General features: G+C 39.1%; 1 protein-coding gene across 4 annotated transcripts in view; it reads left to right on the top strand.

Moving 5' to 3' along the window:
• The window catches only part of PIK3CB (phosphatidylinositol-4,5-bisphosphate 3-kinase catalytic subunit beta), an 85,471-nt gene that overhangs the window by 57,884 nt on the left and 8,274 nt on the right, over positions 1–19,313 (top strand). For all 4 annotated transcript variants that reach the window (XM_079315405.1, XM_079315404.1, XM_079315406.1 and 1 more), the window contains 11 exons: positions 1,820–2,071; positions 2,392–2,488; positions 3,287–3,417; positions 6,285–6,338; positions 7,042–7,230; positions 11,715–11,836; positions 12,697–12,840; positions 13,821–13,920; positions 16,107–16,285; positions 16,915–17,024; positions 17,321–17,399. In XM_079315405.1, the coding sequence (XP_079171531.1) occupies positions 1,820–2,071; positions 2,392–2,488; positions 3,287–3,417; positions 6,285–6,338; positions 7,042–7,230; positions 11,715–11,836; positions 12,697–12,840; positions 13,821–13,920; positions 16,107–16,285; positions 16,915–17,024; positions 17,321–17,399 (1,457 nt within the window). The remainder of the gene's footprint in view (positions 1–1,819; positions 2,072–2,391; positions 2,489–3,286; positions 3,418–6,284; positions 6,339–7,041; positions 7,231–11,714; positions 11,837–12,696; positions 12,841–13,820; positions 13,921–16,106; positions 16,286–16,914; positions 17,025–17,320; positions 17,400–19,313) is intronic.

Raw genomic sequence — 19,313 nt, 5'->3', positions numbered from 1 at the left:
GGTGCATTTTTTTAAATTCAAAACTGTTGTTACAACCTCCTTGTAAATTAGCAATCCTACATTTTGGCCAACACCATAAAGAAGTTCTACATTACAGATAAATGAGCCATAGTAACATTTTAAACTTAGTACACTGATTGTGGAAATGGATAGCTGCAAAACCAGATGTTTCCCTCTTCTTTATCTAAGCCATTATTTAGCTAGCTCAAATATCTTCTTAACTCTGTTCTGTTGACTATTAAGTTTTTAAAAGGAAAGATAAAAGAGCTTGTGGATTCTGGAAGCAACATAGCTATCAGGAATTTCTAAGGTGTTTTTATCATGCTTAGAAATGTGACTTTTGGTTAATTTAAGTATGCTTTTAGGGGAAAAACAGTCAAAGTATTTTCTAAACTTCAAAAGAAACAGGAAAAACAGGCAGTTCTTTTGTATTGGCACTTGTAGGCACCATCTAAATGTTATTTAGTATTTTGAATGCTTTTTGATCTTGAAAAATTTAAAGTCCTGTGGGTAACCTAGAACAGGAATGAATGCAGTGACCCTGCAAACCTGTGCATGTTTCCCTGCCTTGTCTGTCTACATGTTACAAAATTGTCACTATTGAGAATGTATTTGTTTTCCAGTCCTGATTCTAAGGCTATTTAATTCACTGCCATTGTTCCTTTAGCCCCACTGTGCTGTGGATAAGCCAATATTCATCCATTTCTGCTGAAACCACCACCACCAAGGTTCACAAATGCAGTGTTTGTAGTGGGGAACAAAACGTTTGTCAGCTGGGTAGCACTGCCCCATAGTGAGCTGGGCTGGGGACATCCACCTAGGGCATGAGTGACCTCACCCAGCAGTCCAACACCCATTTTCCAAATACATGACATTGAAATTGCTTTTCTTTTGTCTTGGTTTTTGGCCACCCCATCAGTACACACCATTTCATTTGTCAAAGGGGCATGTTGGAATGAAAGGAAAAAAAATGGGTTCCAGTCTCTTACATTAACAGGATCAGAAGTCATAGAATTAGAGAGGTGAATTATTTTTTTACCCAAAACCACTATCAAATTTAATATCTCTCTCTTTCCTTTGCTGTGCTCAGCAATAACATGATAGCTTAAAGGGAATGTGGGGAAGGATCAGAGGGAACCTGAAACATCAGATCACTTTTACACTATTCACATTTATCATTGAGAACTTCTTTTTGGTGTTGACCAAAAAAGACTGCATTTGTGGATTTGTCTGTCTGTGTCTCTCTCTCTCTCACACAATGGTATTTTGGAAGGCCACCTGAAAGAAGCTGGCACATTTCACTCTGCAGTATTCTGTGTTTATGTTATTGACAGAAATGTAGAAATGAAACAGAAAAATGAAGAAAGAATAGAAAAACAACTTAGCATTGACCTGTAATGGGGTTGATTTCAGTGCCAGTAACTCCAGCTTCTTTGTCTAGTTGTCCTTCTCCTTTCCTGATCCTTACTTTCATTGTTCAAGATACCTAGTATTATTGGTTTCTTGGTACTAAAGACAAAACAAACCATGGAAATGACATACATTGTCATTATTATTACAGATGACTCCTGATGTTATGGTCAGCAGTGCTCCCTCTATACATTTTTAGAAATAGTTTAGATAAAAAGTGAGTTTTTCCTTAAACCCCCAAACATTTCTTGTTTAGAAGCACAAATTGATTCTACCTGAAGATTTTGTGATCAGAAAATTAGACAACTTTTGTTTGATGAAATATGTGTATGTGTGTTCTGTATACTATTCTATGCAGAATTCTATAGGTTCTGTGACAAGCTTAAAATCTCTCATTTCTTTATGGCAGGTTCATGTTAGAGCTGGTCTTTTCCATGGCACAGAGCTCCTTTGTAAAACAATTGTAAGCACAGAAATATCTGGGAGAAGTGACCACGTTTGGAATGAAGTGCTGGAGTTTGAAATCAATGTCTGTGATCTGCCAAGGATGGCAAGGCTCTGCTTTGCTATATATGCTGTCATGGATAAGATGAAAACTAAAAAGTCCACCAAGGCAATGAATCCTTCCAAATACCAAACCATTAGGAAAGCAGGAAAAGTGGTAATTGTTTGTTTTTCTTGAGTGACCTCCTAATTGTATCAAAATGAGAATCCAGAAATCTTTCCTTGTCCTCACTTCAGTGCTCAAGAAGGCTTAATGAAAAGGTATTAGAAAGAACATATGTATTAAGAATCATACACCTTGGTATGAAAACTTTTGATACTTCTCAGTGATTAATTGCTTTTCTGAAAGTTATCACCATTTAAAAAAATTTGAATAAAACCCCGAGCCACCCTCTCAATTTTATGTCTATTGTGTTTTCTCTATAGTAACATTTGCTGGCATCTTCTTTTCCATGTAACAATTGTTTCCTTTGGCAGCATTATCCTGTAGCCTGGGTAAATACCATGGTGTTTGATTATAAAGGACACTTGAGGAGTGGAGAACTGGTACTGCACAGCTGGTCATCATTTCCTGGTAAACCTCAGCTTTTCAGATTTGGACTTTAGGTGTGGGAGAGTGTTGGATCCAATAGCAGAATGTTTACTCTATGCATGTTCAGTTCTCTTGTAATAATCTCTTTATTACTTGTAATCTTTATGTGGATAAATAAACATATTAATCTCTTCCCTGAAAGTATTGTTTAGTAGGAAAGAGGAAGAGCAAGAGCCTGCTTAGGAGCAGTGTTCTAAAAGATTCATATGTTATGGAAGGAAAACCACATAAAATAGATGCATGCTTATATCCTTGCTTTTAAGGTACAGTTTAGGCTTCATTTGGTCCCTCTGCCATGCACCCCAAATTGAATAGATCAGTTCTAATGTAAGTGATTATATTTGCATTAGCAAAAAATTGTGAGTAAGAATTTTGCCTTTTTCTCTGATATTGAGATCAATTAGTGGGAGTGCCTGGAGCCTCCATGTCACTCTTGATCCCATCCTGAGGAATGCTGTCCCAGCTTGGCTGGCCTGAAGCTCTGCTCTCCATTTGATCCAGAGGGTGTCTCCTGCTTTGCAGAAGCTGCAGATCTCAGTGGAATTTGTTTCAGTGTGGGGATAGCTCAGCTTCCCTGGACTATTATGTTTATTTAAGGAAATCAGTTTCTCATGGGGTGATAATCCAACATTTGGGAATGTAGGAGGCAGTTTATGCTGGACATACAAAGCATTGCACTAAAAGTGCTGTGCAGCAAAATGAGCTCTGTCCATTTTATAAAGAAGTAATTTCTTACTGCATGCCTGGCCTGCAATATTAACTGTTCTGCCTGTATTTCAGATGAACTTGAGGAAATGTTGAATCCCATGGGAACCGTCCAGACCAACCCCTACAGTGAAAATGCAACAGCTTTGCACATTAGATTTCAAGAATATTCAAAACAGCCTATTAATTACCCTCCCTTTGATAAGGTAAGGGGTGACCTAAAGAGCAGTCCTGAATATTTATGTGGAAATAGCTGTTTATTCTTTCCTTTCAACACTGCCATTTCCAGTGAGTTCCCCTCTTTCTGCTGTTTAGTCACCATACTGCAGTTTGTTAAACTTGCACCTCATGGGTGGCAGTGCTTGACTTCAGGGTCTATGTTGAAGATGTACACTTTTAAAAGTGGGCTGTACATGGTCTTTGGAAGGTCAAAAGCAAATCAGTTTCCCATATGAATGATCTTACAAAAAGCTAAATTTATCTGCTGTTCTGGAAACCTTCAAGCTGTGCTTGCCTGTGATCTATAAGGATCTGTTCTTTCTTGGTACAAATGTGTGTTACGCACTCTTTGGGACACTGCCCTGTGAGCTCAAGTCCTTTAAAGGATAAATGGACTCTTAACACTGTGTGCAGAGGCATTTCTGAAGGTCTGCTCTTGGACTAAATCTGCTGAAGTGACCCTGCAGTTTTCTACAGATGAAGATAAGAATCTGTCTAGAAAGGAAGTGTATATTTGGAATACACGTGGTTATTTCTGTAGTGTAAAGGATAGATGGAAAGTTGTTCAGAAGCAAGCAAAAAAAGCTAAGACCTGGAAACAAGTAATGAAGTAAGTCTTAAAACAGACTGCTAATGATACATTATAAATTCAGGCTTAACTCATACATGTTAGTCTGAATTTTGGTTTGGGGAAAGTCAATAACAACCTAGAGGAATTGCCTTTTTTGTTTGTTTTAGGATTTTGCACCTTTGGGGAGCATTGCCAAGTTTTATCATCTTTTTCAAGGGTAGATTTGAGATTTAAGGTTCATAAAAATGAAATCAGGTAACAAGATAGGGTTTCTTTGTTTCAGTTTGGGTTGATAGTGTTTCCCTCTCCTTGTCAGCACAGTACTTTTTCTTTTATTCAAACAACAACGGAAATACAGTAAGAGCTAAACCAGTACTGACCAATTGCTGCCTTATTTATGGCTGATCTATTAATGCTTCCTAGTGGATATATTTTATCCAATTTTGGTATTGCTTTATTTGTAGTGCTTTAAGCTTTTTGCTCATTTTACTTATATGTATTTAATTCCTAAAGAAAAAAATGATGTACATATTACAGACAGGCTAAGTAAAAATGTGTCTCTCTAGTAATCATGTATTTTTTCTGTGTCTGGTGTTTCTTTTCTATTCCCTGCAATACCAAGTTTACAGGAAGTTAAAATCCTGGGCTGAATGCAGCCAGTAGATTTTACTGAGTGAGACAGGGAGTGTAGTGACATTAAGGCAGGGCCTAGTGGTCTTCTTCCCTTGTAACTTCCAACTTCATTCAGATCCATTTTGTAAAGATTCTCTTGGTGAAGGTTCTGTAGAATGAGGAGTGACATTGCAGCTGCTGGAATTACATCAGCCAGAGATTCTCTCACAGTGCTCCAGCTGAGACTTGCTTGCTCTATGGCTGCTTCTCATTTTCCTGGTGGTGTTGCAGGTTTCTGCCAAGAAAACAAAGAATGAGATGCCAGATTTTTGTTTTGAGAAACATAATGTGCAAAAATAGATTAATCTTTTCGATCATCTCATCAAGCTGCTTGCACAGAGAGGAGCTGTTTGGGGCTGAGGGAGCAAAAGTGCCTGGACCATGGAAAAGAAATTGCCTGAGACAGGAGCCATGTGTGGGGCTGGTCCATGGCCAGTGCTGCAGGCACATTATGGGGCTCAGAGTTCACTCAAACAAAGCTGGACTTGCAAAGACTTTGAAAGTTTATTTGCAAACAGAGTAGCTCTGCAAAGCACAGGGAGGCAAGAATCAAACGTAGAATTAGGACACTGTGGTTTTATTTATGCATGTTTTTACACACAGTATGTAAATAAGCTTTGTAGCCAAGCAGCAGATGTAATACATGATATTAATGAGAGTTTCATACAGAGAAAATAAATAAAACAAGTTAGGATGCCTTTCTAAGAATTTTAGCTGCTGGGTATTTATGCTCTGATTATTGCAGTCTTTTATTGTTTCTCATGTCTGAGTAAAGGCAACACAAGTCTTGCTGGACCTGGGGGTGCTGTTGTATTCCTGGGTGATGGGAGAGGCAGAGCTCTCAGGGAAAGAAGATGCTGGAGTTCCTTAGACTTTTTTCTTTATTGAGATTTTATTTTATAATTTGTTCCTCGAAGCAGCAGCACCTGTAGATAAACATACCTGGCCAGTTCAGCATTGTAACACCTGGCTTGGTTGCAGTAATGTTCAGAAAGCACTTTGAAGAACTGCATTTACTTCTAGACTCAATTGTCCATCATGAGCTATTGTGTGAGCTTCAACAGCCACATAAAATGTTCAAAAGGAAAAAGAAAAGGAGGGGATATGCAAGATCTAGGAAAGTACCTGGACACTGATTGAGGTCATGTGGGCAGTCTGAGAGCATGGTGAAAGGATTGGGCTTGTGTATTCTTACTGGGATAGAGGGCTGGAGGCATGGATCCATGGGCATGGAAACAGTGCCCTTGGAAACTGCACAAGTAGAGTTGAGAAAGCAAAGGGTAACTTAGAGTTGAGGAATTGGTTTGTTGTGGTGAAAAATAAGGAGGAAATGCAGAAACAGAAAGCAAGATGTCATCAGGAAGGCTGTTTAATTTAGCCCAAGAATGAAAAAGCAAATAATTGAGCTCATCATGAGCACTGCTGTTCCTGTTCTCCCTAGTCCTGCAGATGAGAAAAGGGACACTGCACACAGTGTCATACCACTGAATATACAAAACTGCCCTAAAGACAGCAACATTTCCTTATCTGCTTAATTTCTATAACGCTTGTTTTAGGAATGCAGTCAAATTTGAGATTAAATCTGATGTATTTAAAACCTACTTTTTGCAGATACTTGAGAAGGCAGCTGAGATTGCGAGAAACAGTGACAATGCTGCAATGGCGGTGAGCATCATCTAAAGACTATTTCAAAATCAATTTCTGGGGTGTTTTGGTTCTTGTCTTCCACATCAATCTAGAAATAAATAAGTCAACTGCTCAAATAGCAATTCTACTGACTCTGTCTTATATAATTCACTTTGATGAACTGGTTTAAAATTCAGATATATATCTGCTTTTCCCAATATATTTGGACTTGTCTATATTTTGTTAAAAAGCTATACTTACTCTGGATTTGGAAGACAGCTAAGATTTATGCTAGATCTGGAAAACAATTTAGGACTAGAAAACCAAAATTACTTCTAATTGGCAACTCTCTCTTCTTTTGATTGTTGCAAAAGTATTTTTTGTTTCTAATGAAAATAAATAATTATCCATGTATCTAAATTTGCTCATTTGAAAAATAGAAGAAGAAAGTATATGCATCCTAGATGAGAATGTTCCATGTTGGAGTTGGAAAACAGAAATATTGCCATCTAGTGTTCTTAACTCTGAAGTTATCTTTTCAGAAAGTTCTGCACACTGGATTTGGAATCTGTTACTTACAGTGCCTACAGTAAGGAATGTGAGAGAAAGTCACAGTGGTCATTTCCCTGTGTTTCATGAGTTTGTGTTTGATGTTCTTTCTGCTCTAGGGTTGTTAGGGTTGTATTTGAGCTACCATACAGGAATCTTACTGAATTTATCATATCCATTTCTCATTTCCTAGGGTCGAGGTGGTAAGAAGTTTTATGTTGTGCTAAAAGATATAATGGAAAGAGATCCTTTATCTCAGCTTTGTGAGAATGAAATGGATCTCATTTGGACTTTGCGATATGACTGTCGTGAAAATTTCCCACAATCCTTGCCAAAACTGCTGCTCTCTTTAAAGTGGAACAAACTTGAAGACGTTGCTCAGGTAAGGGAAAAGATGATGGTGGGGAAAAAAAGCTTCAGTTAAATCATCAGTAAATAGGATTTCTTTCCCAAGTGTAGCAGCTTTGGTGACATGGAGCTCAGTGTCTGAATTCTGCAGCCTGGACATATAAAGAGGAACTTATTCTCTCAAAAAATCCCCCATAAACCAAGACCAAATTGCATTTCAGAGGTCCTCTGAATGATGAAAAAAGCACAGTGGATATTTATACAGACTAATGTTAAAACCTTGTGTTCAGATTTGGTGTTAAAAGTAAGAATTTCACAGACTCATCCAGTGCAGCCCTGTACTCCAGCACGGTCAGCCTGATCTGGGCTGTGTCCAGCTGGGGTGGGAGTATGTCCACCAGTGCAGACTCCACAGGCTCTGGGCAACAGAGCTTGACCACCCTCACAGCAAGAATGTTTTTTATAAGGCTATTCGAAAAAAAAAGTTTGTAAATCAAGATCTGAAATAAGACTTCTTGTGGAAATTGTTACTCTGCTCAAACTCCACATGTCAGACTGAGTAATTAAACCTCACTGAGACAGATGTTTTTTCAAAGAGATGTGACCTACCAGCACTACAAAACACATCATTCTCATCCTGTCTCTGACCAAATTGAGTCTCTTTAAACTAACTTCTAAGGGTGTGAGACAGGTGCTGTGATAAAAGGTGCATTTTCAGTAAAATTGTTCCATATGTTTGTTGCACAGATGTGCAAGGTTATTTCACTACTCTGTAAAGAAGTTGGTGTTGCTACTTTTTGCTACTGTATTTACCCAAATAGAATCCAACTCTTGGGACACTTTTTGGGAATAGGTTGAACTTGGATACAGGAAGAATTACAAGAGTAATTCTTGTACAAGAGTACAAGCTCATAGTAAGACCTTCCCTGCTTGATAGACTGATTTTAAAAATAATAAAATAACAGGTTTCTGGATTGGCAGTGAAATGTTTTAGTGAGACTGTGTACAGTGAAGTTTGGGCCAAACTAAAAAGTCTGGCAAAGTTACCAAGCACAGCACTCACTCCAAGGGTTGGAGCCAGGCATTGTTCTGGTCTTCCTGACAGAATTCAGATATTAGTGATGCTCAGCTTCTTGCAGACCACTGCACTGAGATATTGTGTCTTCCCCTGAGTCTCATTTTAATAATTTTCAACTGCCTTTTTTGTTTTATTAATTAACTTAGAGCTAAAAAGCATTTGCTGTGAAGGGTTGTGACTGATACAGATTCTATTGGGCCTTAGTATTCTGAACTTCACCTGTTACAAGCTACCTGTCCTTGAAAGAAAAGGCAGCCACTCCATGAAAATCCATCTTCTGTCTATCCATTATATGATTTTTGTAATTGTCCAGTCAGACTCTTAGTTTGCTCCAGCAGAGAGTTCATTTTCTGCTTCATCACCAGCTAAGTGTGTATGTTCTGTGATCTTCTAAAAATAAATGGAATTGCATCCCAGATTTTTGTCTGTGCCATGAACATTAGACTAACAAAATGGAGCACCCACACATTCCTTGCTCACTTGTTCTTTCATGTGCAAGAATCCTGTTCCTTAGTAGTTCCATTATGTCTGAATTTATTATTCTTTATTAAAAGTTATTTGGAAATCAAAACTGTAGAAATACAAGCAAGCACTTTTGTGCTTCTTAAAGTGTGGTGGGTGCTGGGGCTTTGAAATATGGTGCTTGGTGGCAGTTTTGGAAAGTTATTTGCAGTATGGATATTAACTGACAGCTCAAAGTTCTTTACATTTGGAAACATTAAATATTGTGTGTGCATAAACGGTTTTATTTAAATGGATGGCTGAAAATGGTGTTTTCTTGTTACTGTGCACTTTCTGGAAGGAATATAGTATTTATGTTTGCTTATCTGTAGGCAATAGTGCAGTTTATATCATAATACTGCTTTTGGCAGTGTGGAGAATCTCTCTAAAAAATGAGATCTTACCTTAAACATGCTGGATATTTCTGTAGTGCCTGCTACAATGTGCATGCTGTCATACCAGAAGTTGTTTTAATGCCCATTTTTAGATGCATTTCAGTAAAAGTCTTGACACCTCAAGCAAGAAGTTTAAAAAACCCCACAGACAATACAAAACCCAAAGAAGCAATCAAACACCAGCTGTTTGTAAGCAAATAGACTTAATAACAATATTCCTGTTTTTATTAATGCAGCTTAAAAATGGTAATGCTCTTTTAGAAATGGACTTTCTCATATTTCATTCTAGACTGTCTTTAATCTGTTAGTTCAGTGGTCCATGAATTTGTCCAGTGGAGTCAAGTAGCTTTCCTGAATTATTTACCATTATTTACCAAGCCCTTATTGGATTTGCAGGATTTTACTAGAATGGTTACACAGAAGGAGTTGCCCTCACTGCTGCCATAACCTCCCTGCTCAGCAGAGTAGCAGGATGGCAGAACTTGTTAGGAGAATTCACAGGCAGTATTTATTCTCAAAGCAGATTTTTTTAAAAAAATTGAAATATTTATTTTTAAAAAATCCACTTGCTTTCAGTGAAGTGACACTATCATTAATGAGAAGTAGAGAAAGGACAAGTGAACTACTTGAAATAGCTGGAATAAGAGCACTGGCCTGTGCTTAATTGTATTGTCTCATGTCTTGTTAGGGAAGAAATTGTGGTTATTTCTTTTATAGAAGAAAATATTGATACACCAAGGCCAAATTTGAGCTCTGTCCAAAGCATGCATTGTTCATTCTCATTGTGACCACTTGTGCAATGATTCCAGCACTGGGAGGAGCTCTGTGTTTTCAAATCATCTTCCCAGTAAATGTACATGCTGTGGACCATGACTTTCACTGCCTGATATATGAGGCATGTGGGGCCACATGAGCTCATCTTTTGAGACTATTTCAGGTTCTCCATTTCAATCATTCAGTATTAATAAAATGTCTCTATATTTTTGTGGGTTCTGCATCTGATTTACAGTAGATAGTATAGAAATTCTGATAGTCTTGTTTTGGAGTCTGTGGCTGTCTGACAAGCAAAGCTGCTGTTTGCATTTTCAGTGTTTGCCTTGTGTACTAAAGATGTGATTAGAGTTAGTATTTCCTGCAGAGTTTCAGTGCCAGTGTTCCTGCTATGGAAATGTTGGCTGCAGTCCAATGATGCCAGGACTGGCATCATTGACTGAGCCTTGCTGGGTCAGTAGATTTTGGAGTGGATTTTGGAGTGGATTTTTCTGTGGGAATGTGACATCTGAGTTTAAAACACCTTTAGTTTTACTTTACATTATTAGGAATTGTGCTTGTGTCCATACTTGTACTTGCCCCTGGGGATAGTTGGGCTGATCCTTTTCTCCACTTCTGGAGTTACAGCACAGCCCTGGTTCTGGACTGTCATTCATGCCCATTTCTTGCCTTCTGGATTTCACAAAAGTGATGACTCAATTCAGAATCTGCCCCCAAGGTGGATAACTGGTGTTATGGACATGCCTATGTGGGCTGAGAATGTGAACTCGTGTTTGTCATACAGGAACTGAAAGCAGTGGTTGCTGTGTGACAGAGTAGAAACAAAGGTTTTCAATGTTGTAAAGTCATTATGAGATCAGGAGAAAAACAAGATCTTCTTACTTATTCAGACTTTATAAGTTGCTATTGAAATATGAAATAACCTGTGTTATCTAATTTATAGGGAGTGATATTATTATCATGACTTGTTCCTACAGAAAGAAACATACTGTTGATACATGGCATTTGTACTAATATGCATTTATATTCATGTGCATTAAAGTGTTTATTTGTATTTATAGTGCATTTGTATTTATAGTGCTGCAACTCCATACATATTGCTCTCAGCAGGTAACTGTGAGCTTCATAACAATGCCATAAAATCATTTATTTTGTGAGATCTCTCAATGTTCTTCTTTTTGGTAGTCTAAAAATATGCATCACTGTATTCTGTTTTTTCTTTTTTTTTTCAGAACATTATTGTCATCAGTCTAGGGGTTCTGTATTTACTTTACTATCTAACCTGAGTGTTTGGGGGTTTTTTCCCTTCATTTTAAACTCATTACTGTTCACAGTGAATGTGCAAAAATGCTTCAGCAGCTGAGGTGGACAAATATTTTTGGTAAAGAAGGGTCTCTCTCAAGAAAAACCTTTCTGTTATCCTTAGTAGAAAACTTTCACTGTTACCAAAATTTGGGAGCACTTACAAAACATCTTATTTTTTATTGTATATCTGTGTTTAAACCATATCTAGCATTACCTAATTTTTGTTTACTATGCATTGTGTCTCTATGTGAACAAACAGGTTTCTCAGCCTAAAAATAATCTGCATCATTTTAAAGAGTGAAAAACTTAATCAGAAGTGGGCCCAGTTACCCCAAATTATTTCTCTCCTTTCTACCCACCCTCCCACAGCCCACATGGCTTCTGGTCACCCTCTTCTGTTCATTTGAGTGCCTTTATGATCAGTGAGACCCACCTGTGTCCTTACCTGTCACCTTTTTTTTGGAACAGCTTCAGGCCCTCCTCCAGATCTGGCCCAAGCTGCTGCCCAGGGAGGCTTTGGAGCTGCTGGATTTCAATTACCCCGACCAGTACGTCAGGGAGTATGCAGTGGGGTGTTTGAGGCAGATGAGGTAGGTGAGGCTTGCTGGGGTGCCAAACTTCATTCTGTTTGCTCACAGGAGAAAACAACCCCAAGAGGACAGAGCTGCCATGAATAGGTAGCCAAATAAAGCAGTCTGATATCTGGATAGGCTAAATAAAACTACCTTATTCTGACAGCTTGTAGGAAATGATGATTGTTTTCTGTGTTGCAAGGAGAACCAGGACACCTTTGTCCCAGAGAGGACTGGGTGTTCATCCTTTCTTGGGCAAAGGAGAGCAAGAAACTCTGAGAGAAACATTTGAATAACAGAGGGAGAAATATCCCTGGAGTCAAATGCTGTAACACCTGGCACAAAGCCACCTCCACTCTGGCTGTACCATTTAATAGCAATGTGAGCTGCAGCATGTAATAAATAATGAGAGAATTACTGATTTGGTTTTGATTCACAGGAGCCTTTGTTCTCTGCAGTTCTTTCCTTATTGCATTTCATTTGCTCTCTGCTGTAACCTAGGGCAGGACTTGTGTAACATTGTCATTACTGCATGTTTCCTGTCCTTGAATTCTGAATTCTCTGTGGTGAATAGTTTAGTGATTAATTTTTAATGGTCAAGGATAGACTTTTGGGGTAAAAAAAATAAATTACTTTGACTTCTTTCCAATCCAAACAAGGAATTTGGCTGCTGGGCTATCCTAAGAATGCATCTGGAATTATTTCCATCTGGAAGTTGCACTAAGTTGTTGTCCTCTTCTGTGTGATGGAAAAATTGGGAGACACTTGGTATTGAACCAAATCCTGTCACGTTTGGGTTTGTCTCATGCACCTGAATTTCTGGAGTATCACTAATCTAACTACTTTCTTACTAACTGCTTTTATGTACCTCATTCTAGTGATGAAGAGCTTTCTCAGTATCTCCTCCAACTTGTGCAAGTCCTGAAGTATGAGCCTTTTCTGGATTGTGCACTCTCCAGGTTTCTCCTGGAAAGAGCACTGGGCAATAGGAGAATAGGACAGATGTTGTTCTGGCACCTAAGGTAGGAGATTTTCCTTTCATCTTTGTGAAACTATTGAGCTTGATTAGACTTTCAAATATGATTTCTTGAGGGTTTTTCTAAATGAGCCATTATCATAGTGCCCCACAACTCCCCTTTGTTTCTTTATCGTTGGCATCTATAGATCAGACCTCTCATTAAAAATAAATTAGAGAGGTCTGTAATCTACCCATGGATGAAAGTATTCCAAACTGCATTCAGCTCTGACTACCTGATGAGTTAGATTTGTAAATATCCCCAGTGTTTGTTTTGGCTGTGGGTGCAGTAAAAGTGCAATATTTATACCTCACAGTTGGGGAAAAAAATCTATTGTTGCAAGTCTAACAGAAAATAAAAGCTGTTCTGTGTGTTCTTGCTATTTTTGATGACCAGTTTCATGAATGGCAGAAGCCTTACAGAATGGACTGGAATAGATTGGATAAGTTGATTCTGTTTTTAGAACAAAATTAATATTTCTAGCTAAAAAGAGCAAGTGTTACATGAAAATGTTTTGGAGGATAATTGGCTCTGATATGAAGTTCAGTGGTTTGTTTCAAAGTGTTCTCCTTCAGGCAAATTGGGCTTTTCCCTGACAAAGGTTGGAGAAAGGGGTTTAAAGTCAGCCCTTCAGTGACTTCTCAGTGCTGCTCTCAATAAAAGGGGATCCTGAAGCAGGTATTGAGTCACCACCTCTTGACATGGACACTGCTGCCCCCAGAGCAGTCCTGGGCCTTGAAACAAGGATCCTGCATCCAAACTGGCCCATCCTCATCGTCTCCTGCATAGAGGGCTTCTAGCATTTCCTGAGAAATCCTGCTTTGTGTTTCAGCTACATGACCACGAGGTGTTTCAGTGTTTGATGTGACCACGAGGTGTTTTAATACTTGTTTTGGGGGGTTTTGTGTTTGTTTTGAGTTTTGGATGGCTGCAGTTATGCAGCTGGGTAAGTGCTGTGCCCTCATGAGTGGTTTTTCCCCTTGCAGGTCGGAGGTTCACATCCCCGCCGTGTCAGTGCAGTTTGGTTTGATACTGGAGGCTTATTGCAGGGGCAGCGTGGCTCATATGAAGGTGCTGGCTAAACAGGTAGAGACTTCCCTTTCCTGTCTTCCTGACCTATGCAAGCCTGGAGATATCCTTATTCCATTGCTCCTGGGGGGTATTAGCTGCCTTGACCAAGCTGGGCAGTGCAGAGAAAAGGTGTGAGTGGCTGTGAGGGATGGAGCAGCCTCCATGGCACAGAAAGTGGCCAGGGCTGTGGGGCCTCAGGGAGCTGGTTTTACAGTGCTCTAAGACCTGTGAGACACCTTCAGCACTGTCTGTGTATTGTGGACACAGCAGGGACTCTCTGGATTAACTGAAGAAAGGCTTCTATGCATTTGTAGTTTTTCTCCCTGTAAGGGTAGCTTGTTCTAAATTTTGCCTAGATTACTCAAGGACTACTTCCTGCAGCTTTTACCTTTTGTTAAAAGGTATTGCACATCACCCAAAGACTCATTGTGGTGATAATACAAGTCTGTCCTTCACATACACACACAAAGAGAACAAAGGAGAGATATGTTTACTTTTAAGTATTCCAGTAAGCACAAGAGCTTTTCTTTTGAAAGCACTAATAATTGTATCATTAAGAGGCACTCACAAATCATGTTTGAAATCTCTAATGTGGTTTTAGTGAGATAATTTAGGTTGTGATCTTAAAAATAGTAGAAATATGGTCTTTCTTTGCAGTTAAAGTATTTACTCTGTCAGGCCACAGATATTCTCGCAGTGGATGAGTAACTGATGGTGTTTGTCTGCATTGAAACTGCTTTGGGAGTAGTGGAACAGGGATGTTCTGTTGTGCTTCTTATTGCTGCAGCTCACAGGACGTGGAAAACACCATCTCTTCCATATGTGCTCGTTAGCATTGTCAAAATCATTAAAAGAGTAGGTGGTGAAATGCTTTAAGCAATAGACTTAAGGTCAGTAAAGTTTTTGTGCACTTTACAGGAAGCAAATGTCAGTACAATCAAAGAAGGGGCAAAAAAATTCCCAACTGTGCAAACACGGAAGAAATTCAAAGTAGAAATACTTCAAAAAGTTCCTGTTTGTACAACACAGGTTCCATTTTGTTCCCTTGTCAGTGATGTTTGTACAGCTCCTAGAATAGTGGAAAAGCAGAGTGCTTTTGGTTTTGACAGATGGCTGACCTGGCAACTCTCCACTGCCCAGTTTTATAATCAAACTCCATACAATTTCCACAGCATCCTGCCTGGCAGGGTTCAGGCTGTGGGAGGGGTGAGTTTTGACTCAGCACCTTGTAAGTCAGGCTGAACTTCCTTGTATAGAAAAGAGCTTTCATAATTGTTGCATTGCTGCTGTTTGCTAGAGAATCTGTGAATTGCTCAGCACCTTACTGGTGCAGACACAGCTGATTGTTAGAAGAACTATTTGGTCCAAAAGTTGCTTAGGTGTAGAAGTTGCATTTGCTCTGTATGCTGTCTAGGTTTGTCAAAGGGCTTTGCACTGTCAAATTTAGGCATTTACATCACCAGTTTCCTTAGAAATTTTGGAACAGTAAAAAACTTTGCAAAACAGAAGGGAGAAAAGGAGTTAAACCCACTTGTATTATTGGAAGTAATTGCCTTGACTTTTTATACATTTCCAAGGTAAAAATTTTGCTTAGTTGAGATGCTGTTATTTCAAACACCTTACCCAATTAAAGCTTTTGTGTTTTGCCTGACTTCAGCAGGATTTTAATGACACACATTTAAGACTTTGCTCTGTGAAAATTGTCTGCAGGTGGTCATGTGGCTGTGCCTTGCTGGATGCAACTTAATGTGAGCAATGAAGTATCTGCATCCTGTGCTCATCTCAAGTGATGTCTCAGTTTGTTAGAGTATGAAATAATCAGTATTTCTGCTACTTCAGTATGCCTAAGGGCAGCTATGTTATGCACTTTGTTGAAACAGGGAACTAAAAAGTGTACTTTGAAAAAGGAATTTGTGTTAATGTGTCATACATTAAAATGCCTCTTTGATTTTTTTGGAAATGTTAAGCCATGCTTTTTAAAAGTGACCCGCAGTTTAGGAGCTTTCATCTCATCAGTGTCTCTAGTAATTATGAAAATGATATTTCTGAAATGTGAGTGACTTAATTTCCGTCCATTATTTCCATTTTTTAAATGTTGTAGAATTATTTGATACTTGGTTTTGTTGTGAAATGGAACATTTCACATTATGTTACATCTCAAATCAGAGCAGTAACTCTTAATGATAAAACATCTCTTTCAGGTGGAAGCCCTCAATAAAATGAAGACTTTAAATAGTCTAATTAAGCTGAATGCCATGAAGCAAAGCAAAGCAAAAGGCAAAGATGCAATGCATACATGTTTGAAACAAAATGCTTACAGAGAAGCACTTTCTGATCTCCAGTCTCCTCTGAATCCTTCTGTTATCCTCTCAGAACTGCAGTAAGTAAAGAATGAGCACAATTTCACTGTAGCTTTGCATGGAAACAGCAGAGCAGGAGCACATTTGTGCCTGAACTTCCTCTGGCTGCATTGTTCAGCACGTGCTGCCACAGGGAGCTTCTCCTATAGTGACAGAAGCTCTGCTGGGCTTCTTCTGAGGTTAAGATATCAGTTAAATTGGAACATTTTTGTGATCCACCATGATCTTAATACTGTCTTAGTCAATGCATTACCATGGCTAAACATATTTAAATGAAAGCCTAAAACTGAATTTGACTGCATTCCTGGCTCCTGTTTTTAACAATAAGCACGACCACTCTTAAGCTTTCACAGCACTTAAATGTAAAGTCTCAAAATTGATGGGAAAGGATATAAAGAGAACAATTTTCTCTGAAAATGAGGGTGTTTGATTTAAGCAGTAGAGATGCATTCATCAGTCAGTATCAAATACATTCCACATGTAACAAATGTGTTCATAGCTTGGTCAGTGGTGTAGCAGCAGAATGAAAGCAGAGAGAGCATTTTAAGTTCTTCCAGACTCCAAGTCTATGTATTCTCATGTTCTCATATTCATCTTTTCAGGTGAATTGTTCCTATTTGACTAAAACTTCTGTCATGTTTTCTTCTAGTGTTGAGAAGTGTAGATATATGGATTCTAAAATGAAACCTCTCTGGATAGTGTACAACAACAAAATGTTTGGAGGAGATCTTGTAGGGATCATCTTCAAAAATGGTGATGGTAAGCAGTGCTAGAAACTTTCAATTTTTCCTTCTTCATTGGCATGTTTGTACTTGAGCTGTATTATTCTGTTTTGACATAATATAAATATGGATTATTCTGACATTAGTGAATATTAAGCATCTTCTGACTGAGTTTCAAAGCACAGACACTGCCAGTCAGGACGATGTAGTTGTGATTAATACCACTTTAACCCTTAGGCTGGGTGAGTATTTTTAGCTCCCTTTTTGTGAAGGCCTTGGAAACTTGAGGAAGTTTGTGTGGAACTGAAGCAGTGGTATCCCCTTTGCTTGCAGATCTGCGGCAGGACATGCTGACGCTCCAGATCCTGCGCTTGATGGACATTCTGTGGAAAGAGGCTGGCCTGGATCTCCGGTAAGGCTCCCCCAAGGGCTGCTTTCTTTGGATGGAGGCTCTGCTTGTAGAAATAAAGCTTTCCTGGTTTTAGCACCTTCCCCACTGTCCTCTTTCTGTGCATCTGTTGGGGTACCCAGAGGTTTCACAGTCATGGCCAAGGTGAGAAGTGTTACCTCCTCTCCTTCCTGCTGTGACCAGAACCCTCATTGCTGCTCACACCAGCACTTACAGCCACTGGGAACATCTGCAACTCTGAAGTCATTTCTCTTGTTGGTAAAACACTGTTTGGATGGCAGAGTGCATTTTTCTGGCCAGAAATACATTTGTGTCTTCCAAAGTCACTTGCAAAGTGGCTTTCTTGCTTTCCTATGCTTGATAAGGTAAACATAACTTCTTTGAACAAATACTGGAGTATTCCTAAGGGCAACAGCAAGAGTATCAGTCATTGTTACCACACAACCCTCTAGCACAAGGGAAGCTTTCCCACCCAAATTTATGAACCAGTTTTAGGTAATATAGTTCACAAATTTGGTTGCACTTTAGGAAAGAAGTCCTAAAGAAGGTACTGGGTATCACATTATTAGACACTATTTTTAGCCATAAATTTTGTATGACTGTGCAAGAGGTGTAGTCCTCTGCTTAATTGTTGTTTACAAGTCTAGAAGTACTTATATTTAAATATTGCCTGAAATGCTTAGTTTAGGTTATTGGAGCTCTTTTCAAATTTTTTATGGTTTAAATATACTAGTGGGAACTAAATAAGGCATGTAACATCAGCACAGGTAAGTAAAATTATCAACTTGTTATTTAGAATGCTTAAGGAAAGGTGGGAATGTGAATTGCAATTTGTTTCTGGGAAGGTACATTTGCAATGAGGTGGTTGTGTGTGTGTGAAGTTGAATGCTGACTTGAGGAAACCTTAGGTTATTTATGTCATTATAAATTGAGGAGGCTGATCCAGCATTTGGGGGCAAGGACAGCCTCTGGCAGCTGTGGAATCCCAGATGAGGCATTCCTCAGTAGCTGCCTTCCCAGAAGCTGTTTGTGATTCCAGCCTGGGCCACACACTGTGCCTAGCAAACAGGAACAGTGATTAGAGTCATCAAATATGCTTTTCCTGACTAAGGCTTTTTTTTTTTAAATGCAACAAAAGAAAACCAAAACGTAGCTCTGATGTCCAAGATTTTTCTTAAAACTCTGTGAAGGAAAAAAAGTAGAAAGGGGAAGTTCCTAGTGAGAATTGAAGTTCTATATTTGGCCTCTTCAATTTGTTTGCTTAACTGGGAGCATCTTCCTTTCATTCATCCTGTCATAGTTACCATTATGAAATAGAATCCTGGGATTGAGGCAGGGTTACAGTTCAGTGTCTGTCCAAGAGATTAATCAGGCACTTGCCAAGAGAAGGCTCTGAAATGACCTTCCTTGGGAACAGAATTTTACAAAACAGCACTCAGAACACTCAGAGCATGAAGGCACAGCCATGAGGGTGAGGCTTTGGCATCTCTGTGTTTACAGCCTGCATCTCTGTCAAGGAGAGATGACTCCAGAATCTATGAGCCAGCAGTGGTGGTGATGAGTTCTTTGCCATGTTCATGAGTCAAGGCTCAGGGGTTACATTTTGATTGAGTGAGAGGCAATTGTCTCAGCTGAAAAAGTGGTGTCAAAGAGCTGCTTTCCTGAAAAATACGGTGCCATATGCCCATACTAATGAGTGCAGTCTTTACTTCTTGGCCTGTATTATCCTTAGTTTCCCTGAGGTTGTTTCCATTTGTGGATGCACAATTGATTTTTCAACTTTTTTCTACTGCTGAGAGTCTGGTAACTCCATCCAAGTAAAAGCAGGGCTTCTCACTCATGCCAGCAGTGTCAGAGCAGCTCTTGCTGCTGCCTCTATCCATGTCATGTTTTGCCACAAGCAGATTGTCCAGCTTC

The sequence above is a fragment of the Erithacus rubecula genome, assembly GCF_903797595.1.
Source record: "Erithacus rubecula genome assembly, chromosome: 11".
NCBI classification, from domain to species: Eukaryota; Metazoa; Chordata; class Aves; order Passeriformes; family Muscicapidae; genus Erithacus; species Erithacus rubecula.
This window is presented reverse-complemented; position numbering and strand designations above follow the sequence as displayed.